Source organism: Hyla sarda, chromosome 4, assembly GCF_029499605.1.
Source record: "Hyla sarda isolate aHylSar1 chromosome 4, aHylSar1.hap1, whole genome shotgun sequence".
NCBI classification, from domain to species: domain Eukaryota; kingdom Metazoa; phylum Chordata; class Amphibia; order Anura; family Hylidae; genus Hyla; species Hyla sarda.
The window spans coordinates 418282487-418294963 of NC_079192.1; the positions used below are offsets into that span (position 1 = coordinate 418282487).

The window sequence follows — 12477 nt, forward strand, 5'->3', positions numbered from 1 at the left end:
TTCCAACCGAGACTGTGGCATAGACTGAGAAGCAACACTGTGTGGGGACAGCTCTCTCCCTCGTGTTTCCAGCACCAGCGCACGGGCTAGCCAGCAGCATTCCCGGACCGGATCAATGGTATAACAAAGGAATGTCCAGCGCCAAGTGCGGTAAAACGACAGGTACTTTATTGTAGGATCAGCGGATACAAACTTGCATCAGGCAGGAGCCAACGCGTTTCAGACTGTTACAGGTCCTTAGTCATGCCATGACTAAGGACCTGTAACGGTCCGAAACGCGTTGGCTCCTGCCTGATGCAAGTTTGTATCCGCTGATCCTACAATAAAGTAACTGTCGTTTTACCGCACTTGGCGCTGGACATTCCTTTGTTATACCGTATACTGTGACATAGTGCTGGGCGGTATAGCAGTATGAACCGGATACCGTTTTTTTTCTCCCCCATGTATGGATCTTTGCCCATACCGCTATACCGGTCGGGCCCCTCCCCCCACCCTCCGGATGAATTGTAGAGCCCAGCGCGGCGCCACAGAAGCTAATCCATTTACTGTGTCCCCCCCGCTGCGCCTGTCAGCCAGTGTCCTCGCGAGCACGATCAATCCCCACCGATAGCGGGATCCATGTGCCCACTAGCGGTGTCACAAGAATGCCTCCCGCAAGCGTGTTCGCTACCATCACCGCTAGCGGGGTCCCTGTGCCCACTAGCGGTGTCACAAGAATGCCGAGCGTGGCTCTGTTCCCCATCCCTGTCAGCTCTCAGGGTACCGGAACAAATTTAAAAGCCTCGCGCGCGGCTAACGTAGTACTGCGCAGGCGCAGCACTACGCAAATAGCGTAGGGCTAACGTAGGCAGCACTAGGAGCCTAGCGTTAGCCCCACGCTATTTGCGTAGTACTGCGCATGCGCAGTACTACGTTAGCTGCGCGCGAGGCTTTTAAATCTGTTCCCGTACCCTGAGAGCTGACAGGGATGGGGAACAGAGCCGTGCTCGGCATTCTTGTGACACCGCTAGTGGGCACAGGGACCCCGCTAGAGGTGATGGTAGCGATTGCGCTCGCTGGGGGCACATTTGACACCGCTAGTGGGCACAGGGACCCTGCTCGCAGGGTGTGGTGGTGGTGGTGGTGGGGGGGGGGGGGACAAGCGGTAATACCGTGATACCGCGATAATAAAAAAAAATACTGTGATATTCATTTTAGGCCATACCGCCCAGCACTACTGTGACATACAACAGCAGCCCCATTTATTTCAATGGCCCCAATTACATTTCTGCTGATTTACCATGATTTAAAGGGGTATTCCTGTAAAAAAATAAACTTTATTTTTATTTTTTTTCATATCAACTGGCTAGGAAAGTTAAACAGATGTGTAAATTGCTTCTATTAAAAAAAATCTTAATCCTACCAGTACTTATCAGCTGCTGAAGTTGAGTTGTTCTTTTGTGTCTGACCACAGTGCTCTCTGCTGACATCTCTGTCTGTCTCCGGAACTGTCCAGAGCAGGAGAGGTTTGCTATGGGGATTTGCACCTTCTCTGGACAGTTCCTGACATGGACAGAGGTGTCAGCAGAGAGCACTGTGGTCGGACAAAAAAAGAACATCCCCACTTCAGCAGCAGCTAACTACTGAAAGGATTAACATTTTTTAACTTTCTGGAGCCAGTTGATATGAGAAAAATTGTTTTTCATCAGAATACCCCTTTAATATCCTGAACTACGGCACTGATACAATGTATCCAATCTAGAATTACTGCCTGGACTACTGCACTGATACAATGTATCCAATCTAGAACAGCCTGGACTCCTGCACTGATACAATGTAACAAATCTAGAACAGCCTGCACTGATACGTTATAGAACAGCCTGGACTCCTACTCATTTAGTTTAGATTGTCTGTCCAATGACATTGTCACAAACCCTCAGCTTTGAGAAGTATTGGGTCAGAGCAGATTCCCCCCATATCCCTGATAACGTTCTATCGTCCTGCAGATAATTCAGCGTCAACTGGAACAAGTGGAGGAGAAGCAGCGTCAGCTGGAGGAGAGGGGCGTCGCGGTTGAGAAGGCGCTGCGCGGAGAAGCTGGTAATCTCCCATATATATTACATCTGATGTGACTAGAGAAGTGTCCGACACTGCAGCATCGAGCGTACATTATGTATGACTCTACAGTGAGTGTGCGGTGTACATTGTGTATAATGACTCTACAGTGAGTGTGCGGTGTACATTGTGTATAATGACTCTACAGTGAGTGTGCGGTGTACATTGTGTATAATGACTCTACAGTGAGTGTGCGGTGTACATTGTGTATAATGACTCTACAGTGAGTGTGCAGTGTACATTGTGTAAAATGACTACAGTGAGTGTGCGGTGTACATTGTGTATAATGACTCTACAGTGAGTGTGCGGTGTACATTGTGTATAATGACTCTACAGTGAGTGTGCGGTGTACATTGTGTATGACTCTACAGTGAGTGTGCGGTGTACATTGTGTATAATGACTCTACAGTGAGTGTGCGGTGTACACTGTGTATAATGACTCTACAGTGAGTGTGCAGTGTACATTATGTATGACTCTACAGTGAGTGTGCGGTGTACATTGTGTATAATGACTACAGTGAGTGTGCGGTGTACATTGTGTATAATGACTCTACAGTGAGTGTGCGGTGTACATTGTGTATGACTCTACAGTGAGTGTGCGGTGTACATTGTGTATAATGACTCTACAGTGAGTGTGCGGTGTACATTGTGTATAATGACTACAGTGAGTGTGCGGTGTACATTGTGTATAATGACTACAGTGAGTGTGCGGTGTACATTGTGTATAATGACTCTACAGTGAGTGTGCGGTGTACATTGTGTATGACTCTACAGTGAGTGTGCGGTGTACATTGTGTATAATGACTCTACAGTGAGTGTGCGGTGTACATTGTGTATAATGACTACAGTGAGTGTGCGGTGTACATTGTGTATAATGACTCTACAGTGAGTGTGCGGTGTACATTGTGTATAATGACTACAGTGAGTGTGCGGTGTACATTGTGTATGACTCTACAGTGAGTGTGCGGTGTACATTGTGTATAATGACTACAGTGAGTGTGCGGTGTACATTGTGTATAATGACTCTACAGTGAGTGTGCGGTGTACATTGTGTATAATGACTCTACAGTGAGTGTGCGGTGTACATTGTGTATAATGACTCTACAGTGAGTGTGCAGTGTACATTGTGTATAATGACTACAGTGAGTGTGCGGTGTACATTGTGTATAATGACTACAGTGAGTGTGCGGTGTACATTGTGTATAATGACTCTACAGTGAGTGTGCAGTGTACATTATGTATAATGACTCTATAGTGAGTGTGCGGTGTACATTGTATATAATGACTCTACAGTGAGTGTGCGGTGTACATTGTGTATAATGACTCTACAGTGAGTGTGCGGTGTACATTGTGTATAATGACTACAGTGAGTGTGCGGTGTACATTGTGTATAATGACTCTACAGTGAGTGTGCGGTGTACATTGTGTATAATGACTCTACAGTGAGTGTGCAGTGTACATTGTGTATAATGACTCTACAGTGAGTGTGCGGTGTACATTGTGTATAATGACTCTACAGTGAGTGTGCGGTGTACATTGTGTATAATGACTCTACAGTGAGTGTGCGGTGTACATTGTGTATAATGACTCTACAGTGAGTGTGCGGTGTACATTGTGTATAATGACTCTACAGTGAGTGTGCGGTGTACATTGTGTATAATGACTCTACAGTGAGTGTGCGGTGTACATTGTGTATGACTCTACAGTGAGTGTGCGGTGTACATTGTGTATAATGACTCTACAGTGAGTGTGCGGTGTACATTGTGTATAATGACTACAGTGAGTGTGCGGTGTACATTGTGTATAATGACTCTACAGTGAGTGTGCGGTGTACATTGTGTATAATGACTCTACAGTGAGTGTGCGGTGTACATTGTGTATAATGACTCTACAGTGAGTGTGCAGTGTACATTGTGTATGACTCTACAGTGAGTGTGCGGTGTACATTGTGTATGACTCTACAGTGAGTGTGCGGTGTACATTGTGTATGACTCTACAGTGAGTGTGCGGTGTACATTGTATATAATGACTCTACAGTGAGTGTGCGGTGTACATTGTGTATAATGACTCTACAGTGAGTGTGCGGTGTACATTGTATATAATCACTCTACAGTGAGTGTGCGGTGTACATTGTATATAATCACTCTACAGTGAGTGTGCGGTGTACATTGTGTATAATGACTCTACAGTGAGTGTGCGGTGTACATTGTGTATAATGACTCTACAGTGAGTGTGCGGTGTACATTGTGTATGACTCTACAGTGAGTGTGCGGTGTACATTGTGTATAATGACTCTACAGTGAGTGTGCGGTGTACATTGTGTATAATGACTCTACAGTGAGTGTGCGGTGTACATTGTGTATAATGACTCTACAGTGAGTGTGCGGTGTACATTGTGTATAATGACTCTACAGTGAGTGTGCGGTGTACATTGTGTATAATGACTCTACAGTGAGTGTGCGGTGTACATTGTGTATAATGACTCTACAGTGAGTGTGCGGTGTACATTGTGTATAATGACTCTACAGTGAGTGTGCGGTGTACATTGTGTATAATGACTCTACAGTGAGTGTGCGGTGTACATTGTGTATGACTCTACAGTGAGTGTGCAGTGTACATTGTGTATAATGACTCTACAGTGAGTGTGCAGTGTACATTGTGTATAATGACTCTACAGTGAGTGTGCGGTGTACATTGTGTATAATGACTCTACAGTGAGTGTGCGGTGTACATTGTGTATAATGACTCTACAGTGAGTGTGCGGTGTACATTGTGTATAATGACTCTACAGTGAGTGTGCGGTGTACATTGTGTATAATGACTCTACAGTGAGTGTGCGGTGTACATTGTGTATAATGACTCTACAGTGAGTGTGCGGTGTACATTGTGTATAATGACTCTACAGTGAGTGTGCGGTGTACACTGTGTATAATGACTCTACAGTGAGTGTGCGGTGTACATTGTGTATAATGACTACAGTGAGTGTGCGGTGTACATTGTGTATAATGACTACAGTGAGTGTGCGGTGTACATTGTGTATAATGACTCTACAGTGAGTGTGCGGTGTACATTGTGTATAATGACTCTACAGTGAGTGTGCGGTGTACATTGTGTATAATGACTCTACAGTGAGTGTGCGGTGTACATTGTGTATAATGACTCTACAGTGAGTGTGCGGTGTACATTGTGTATAATGACTCTACAGTGAGTGTGCGGTGTACATTGTGTATAATGACTCTACAGTGAGTGTGCGGTGTACATTGTGTATAATGACTCTACAGTGAGTGTGCGGTGTACATTGTGTATAATGACTCTACAGTGAGTGTGCGGTGTACATTGTGTATAATGACTCTACAGTGAGTGTGCGGTGTACATTGTGTATAATGACTCTACAGTGAGTGTGCAGTGTACATTGTGTATGACTCTACAGTGAGTGTGCGGTGTACATTGTGTATAATGACTCTACAGTGAGTGTGCAGTGTACATTGTGTATAATGACTCTACAGTGAGTGTGCAGTGTACATTGTGTATAATGACTCTACAGTGAGTGTGCGGTGTACATTGTATATAATGACTACAGTGAGTGTGCGGTGTACATTGTGTATAATGACTCTACAGTGAGTGTGCGGTGTACATTGTGTATAATGACTCTACAGTGAGTGTGCGGTGTACATTGTGTATAATGACTCTACAGTGAGTGTGCGGTGTTGCAATGGTAGATATAGGGTGTATACTAACTCGTCCCTTTCCTGCAGTATTCTGTCATGTTTGGGGCCCCCGTCCTTCCTCTGACCCCTGTTCTCGGGGGCCCCTGAACTTTTGGGTTTATGTTTTATGTTGTGTATTATTATTGTATTCACTCTCCTCAGTTCTCAGAATCCCAGGTGTGAACACCAGGCTAGGAAAGTCTCCAGGATAGTCCTCCATTATACCAAATGGCGACCTATCACCTCCCTGCCAACCGGTCATGTCCTGGGGGCACGAGGGGCTAATATGTCCCAATTAACTGGCTTTACCAAAGGGGGGGGGGGGGGGCAAATACTTTCTTACCTAAAGATAATCCGGTGAATCATTATACTGTTTGTCTTGCCTAATGTGCGCTGCCTAATACCAACATCACCTTCAGGTTTCACAATGGAGGCTGCAGGAGCACAGGCCTGCCCCCAGGTGGCGCTGCAGCACTTACACCTCACTGGCTCACATTCAGCTGTTCTTATTGTCCTGCCCCCAGGTGGCGCTGCAGCACTTACACCTCACTAGGTCACATTCAGCTGTTCTTATTGTCCTGCCCCCAGGTGGCGCTGCAGCACTTACACCTCACTAGGTCACATTCAGCTGTTCTTATTGTCCTGCCCCCAGGTGGCGCTGCAGCACTTACACCTCACTGGGTCACATTCAGCTGTTCTTATTGTCCTGCCCCCAGGTGGCGCTGCAGCACTTACACCTCACTAGGTCACATTCAGCTGTTCTTATTGTCCTGCCCCCAGGTGGCGTTGCAGCACTTACACCTCACTGGGTCACATTCAGCTGTTCTTATTGTCCTGCCCCCAGGTGGCGCTGCAGCACTTACACCTCACTAGGTCACATTCAGCTGTTCTTATTGTCCTGCCCCCAGGTGGCGCTGCAGCACTTACACCTCACTAGGTCACATTCAGCTGTTCTTATTGTCCTGCCCCCAGGTGGCGCTGCAGCACTTACACCTCACTGGGTCACATTCAGCTGTTCTTATTGTCCTGCCCCCAGGTGGCGCTGCAGCACTTACACCTCACTGGGTCACATTCAGCTGTTCTTATTGTCCTGCCCCCAGGTGGCGCTGCAGCACTTACACCTCACTGGGTCACATTCAGCTGTTCTTATTGTCCTGCCCCCAGGTGGCGCTGCAGCACTTACACCTCACTGGGTCACATTCAGCTGTTCTTATTGTCCTGCCCCCAGGTGGCGCTGCAGCACTTACACCTCACTGGGTCACATTCAGCTGTTCTTATTGTCCTGCCCCCAGGTGGCGCTGCAGAACTTACACCTCACTGGGTCACATTCAGCTGTTCTTATTGTCCTGCCCCCAGGTGGCGCTGCAGCACTTACACCTCACTAGGTCACATTCAGCTGTTCTTATTGTCCTGCCCCCAGGTGGCGCTGCAGCACTTACACCTCACTGGGTCACATTCAGCTGTTCTTATTGTCCTGCCCCCAGGTGGCGCTGCAGCACTTACACCTCACTGGGTCACATTCAGCTGTTCTTATTGTCCTGCCCCCAGGTGGCGCTGCAGCACTTACACCTCACTGGGTCACATTCAGCTGTTCTTATTGTCCTGCCCCCAGGTGGCGCTGCAGCACTTACACCTCACTGGGTCACATTCAGCTGTTCTTATTGTCCTGCCCCCAGGTGGCGCTGCAGCACTTACACCTCACTGGGTCACATTCAGCTGTTCTTATTGTCCTGCCCCCAGGTGGCGCTGCAGCACTTACACCTCACTGGGTCACATTCAGCTGTTCTTATTGTCCTGCCCCCAGGTGGCGCTGCAGCACTTACACCTCACTGGCTCACATTCAGCTGTTCTTATTGTCCTGCCCCCAGGTGGCGCTGCAGCACTTACACCTCACTGGGTCACATTCAGCTGTTCTTATTGTCCTGCCCCCAGGTGGCGCTGCAGCACTTACACCTCACTGGGTCACATTCAGCTGTTCTTATTGTCCTGCCCCTGCAGTTGGAATGAATGGATTCCTGCATGAGAACAGCTGAGAGGACCCTCTGTAACCCCTTCATGCCTCCTGATGTTTTATTACGTCATGATGGTAGCAATAAATTATAAGAGTGGGCACAATACACACTTGTTACTATTAACAGCGTCTGATACTGAGGGATGACTCTGATCAATGCTGTTTAACCCCTTAGATGCTGCGGTCAGATCAATCTGATCCAGGCTGTTTAACCCTCTAGATGCTGCGGTCAGATTACTCTGATTCCGACTGTTTAACCATCTAGAAGCTGCAGTCAGATCATTCTGATCCAGGCTATTTAACCCCCTAGATGCTGCAGTCAGATCACTCTGATTCTGACTGTTTAACCCCCTGGATGCTGTGGTCAGATCACTCTGATTCCGACTGTTTAACCTTCTTGATGCCATGGTCAGGTAACTCTCTGATTCGGGCTGCTCAACCTACTAGATGCTGCGGTTAGAACACTCTAATTCCGGCTGTTTAACCCTCTAGATGCTGTGATCAGATAACTTTGATCAGGGCTGTCTAACCTGCTAGATGCCGTGGTCAGATAACTGGTATCGGCTATTTAACCCAATAGATGCTGCAGTCAGGTAACTCTGAATATGGCTGTTTAACCCCTTAGATGCTGCTGTCAGATCACTCTGATCATGGCTGTTTAATCTGCTAGATGCAGCATTGTAAAATAACTAATCATGGCTATTTAACCCCCTAGATGCTGCTGTCAGATAACTGATCACAGCTGTTCAACCCCCTAGATGCTGCGGTCAGATAACTAATCATAGCTATTTAACCCCCTAGATGGTGCAATCAGATAACTTTGAACACATGCTTTTACCCCCTAGATGCTATGTGCATATAATTCTGGTCACAGCGATATAATGCAGTCAATGATATGCAGTGGAATTGACACTCTGCCCGGGGCAGACTGTATTAGCAGAGCCCAGATGACTGGCACAGTTCATTTTGTGCCCACGTTAACCCACTCTTAAGATGGAAGCTCTTCTTGCGTTTATACACAACATGTAAGCTTGGACAGCGCGCTTTGTAAAGATATCAGCTCAGTCACCTCCAAAACACAGGAGAACACACTGTAAGAACAGTGCTAACCACTGGGACACCAGGCTGCCCCAATGTCCTCAGCATGTGGTGCAGTGCATGACGCCTGTACAGCTGAATATGGAGTGCAGTCATTTGTTGCCTCCTACAGCTCCGCCCTCTTGGCAGGATCGCCCCCTTCTGGGAAAGTGTGTAATTAATCGCTGCTAATTTCCCGTCCGTGTGATTTTATTTTCTTGTTTTTTGTTCTTAGATTCTCCTTTATGTGTAACCTGACTGATCACATGACTAATGTAGACATTTTCTGCTCCAGATCTGATACAAGCTCCAAACCCTCCTCTTCTCTTCCTGATTGATGATAATGATCGCTGTATGCGTCTGTAGCCTGTGAGCTCCCTCTAGTGGTGGCAGCAGGCAGTAACATATCATGAAGTCTAGGCAGAGGGTTTGGAGCTTGGTGTTCAGAAGATTTAGCTTAAGATGCTTTAAAGATAAACTATGGAACTGATCCTTAACAAATATGTGAAGATATATCCTGTACTCACCCTGAGATATATCAGGTACATCCAGAGCTGTATTTACAATTCTGCTGGACCTGATAGGAGCGCCCCCACCTGGTGACGCCTCCCCCGCTGCAGTGTTTCCATCTGTACTGTCTGCACAATGTGTTGCATGAAGATGTCCTCTGCCTGTTCTTCTCTTGCTGCCTCTTCATCACTTCCATCTCCTCAGCCTCCGCTCACACTGCTCTCCTGGGGTCCCTGTAAGTCCTTCAGGGGCCCAGACTTCTGATGTCAGCTATTGCTCTGTGTGTCACTCAATAACCAGAAACCTAGTCCCTGGTTCACCCTAAACCTCTATCCCTGACCTCACCAACCTTACCCTAAACCTCCATCCCTGACCTCACCAACCTTACCCTAAATCTCCATCCCATCCTCAACAACCTTACCCTAAACCTCCGTCCCTGACCTCACCAACCTTACCCTATGCCCAAATCACCCCCAATACTAACCTGACCTCACCAACCTTACCTAAAAGCTCCATTCCTGACCTCACCAACCTTACCCTAAACCTCCATTCCTGTCCTCACCAACCTTACCCTAAACCTCCATCCCATCCTCAACAACCTTACCCTAAACCTCCATCCCTCACCTCACCAACCTTACCCTAAACCTCCATCCCTGACCTCAACAACCTTACCCTAAACCTCTATCCCATCCTCAACAACCTTACCTTAAACCTCCATCCCTGACCTCACCAACCTTACCTTAAACCTCCATCCCTGACCTCACCAACCTTACCTAAAACCTCCATTCTTGACCTCGCCAACCTTAGCCTAAACCTCCATCCCTGACCTCACCAACCTTACCCTAAACCTCCATCCCTGACCTCACCAACCTTACCCTAAACCTCCATCCCTGACCTCACCAACCTTACCCTAAACCTCTGTCTCTGACCTCACCAACATTACTCTAAACCTCCATCCTGACCTCACCAACTTACCCTAAACCTCCGTCCCTGACCTCACCCTAAACCTCCATCCCATCCTCAACAACCTTACCCTAAACCTCCATCCCTGACCTCACCAACCTTACGCTAAACCTCTATCCCATCCTCAACAACCTTACCTTAAATCTCCATCCCATCCTCAACAACCTTACCCTAAATCTCCATCCCTGACCTCACCAACCTTACCTAACACCTCCATTCTTGACCTCGCCAACCTTACCCTAAACCTCCATCCCTGACCTCACCAACCTTACCCTAAACCTCCGTCCCTGACCTCACCAACATTACTCTAAACCTCCATCCTGACCTCAACCAACTTACCCTAAACCTCCATCCCTGACCTTACCAACCTTATCCTAAACCTCCATCCCTGACCTCATCAGCCTTATCCTAAACCTCCGTCCCTGACCTCACCCTAAACCTCCATCCCTGACCTCACCCTAAACCTCCATCCCAGACCTCACCAACCTTATCCTAAACCTCCATCCTATTGCCTCTACCTTGTACACCGCCGTCCTTGCTTTCTTTAACCCCACCCCCAGCCGCCATCTTTGCTCCCCACATATGTTTCGCTTTTCTCCCCCCATCTTGTCTATCATTAACCCTTTCATCTCCTGGTACTTTCTCTGTCTCTCTCTCTGTCTCTCGCTTTTTCTGTTGTCAATGCAATAACTCTCTTCACAATTCCTTATTGTAGACTATTGGGGAGAGTCTTATTACAGTGACCTCATCGATTTGCACCTGGGTGGTATGTATGCCCAAATCACCCCCAATACTAACCTGCACCCCGTACCCCACCTGTTACACCTCCTGGCTCCCAAAACTTCCCTTCCCGACTCCTAAATCCTGAAACAACAAGAAGAAACTGTAGCAAAACAACATTAATACGGTATAATAACCTGCTATATTGTGTAATGTTCTGTTACAGGAAACAGTATATGCCAAGCCTGTGTATCTAAGCTTATCATGCGTGAAACTGTCTGCTGAGGCGGTGTATCTAAGCCCATCATATGTGATACTGTCTGTTGAGCCATGTATCTAAGCCAATCATGTGTGATACTGTCTGCAGAGTAGTGTTTCTAAGCCGATCATGTGTGATCAATGTATCTAATATCCAAAAAGAAACACGCAAAACAGCGCACACCCGTAAATATCAAAATGTTCTCTTTATTAATACATAGATCAAAAGGACAGACAGGATTATTAAAAACATTTAAAACAGGCCAAAAGCAGCCAAAGCACAAAACAGGGTGAGCCCCCTCAACAAGGGAACCCCACCCAGGGCACCTGCCTATTATAATACATCAATAACGTCACTATGATATACACATAAGCTGCCACATAGTACTATATACATCTCAACAGCCCATATACAACCTGTATTCTCATGTAGCAAAGATATTGTGAAATGACACAGGACGCTTAATGGAGGAGTTACCAGGCAAGTGCCCCCCTCAAGACCCCACGCGTTCCGTTGCCCGTCGGCAACTTCCTGAGGAAGTGAGGGGGCTCACCCTGTTATGTACTTTGGCTGCTTTTGGCCTTTTTTTAAATGTTTTTAATAATCCTGTCTGTCCTTTTGATCTATGTATTAATAAAGAGAACATTTTGATATTTACGGGTGCGCGCTGTTTTGCGTGTTTCTTTTTCTTTTTGGATATTGTGTTACATTTGATACGCATAGCAGCACCCCTTTTCCAATTGATGTTGCGGAGTCCGCTCATATTTTAGTGGTTGATCAATGTATCTAAACATCTGTATTTACTACTGTCATGTATCTAAGCCTAACATGTGTGATACAGTCTTTGTTCCAAATCATATTATGTGTGACACTGCCTGCTGAGCTGGTGTATCTAAGCATCATGTGTGGTACTGTCTACTGAGCTGTCTTAAGCCTATCATTTGTGATATAATCTTCCGAGCAGTGTATCTAAGCATGTCATATGTGATAGTGTTCTGAATTGGTGTATCTAAGTCCATTATGTCTGATATTTTCTGTATCTAAGCTTATCATATGTCATACTGTCTGCTGAGTTGGAGTATCTAAGCCTTACATACATGACACCTATCTTCTAAACTGTTGTATCTAAGCCCATG

The 12477-nt window shown here is 46.6% G+C and overlaps 1 protein-coding gene across 2 annotated transcripts in view; it reads left to right on the plus strand.

The window, feature by feature from the left end:
- MICAL3 (microtubule associated monooxygenase, calponin and LIM domain containing 3) overlaps window positions 1-12477 on the plus strand; it is a 147501-nt gene that overhangs the window by 125851 nt on the left and 9173 nt on the right. For both annotated transcript variants that reach the window (XM_056517919.1, XM_056517920.1), the window contains one exon: window positions 1986-2079. In XM_056517919.1, the coding sequence (XP_056373894.1) occupies window positions 1986-2079 (94 nt within the window). The remainder of the gene's footprint in view (window positions 1-1985; window positions 2080-12477) is intronic.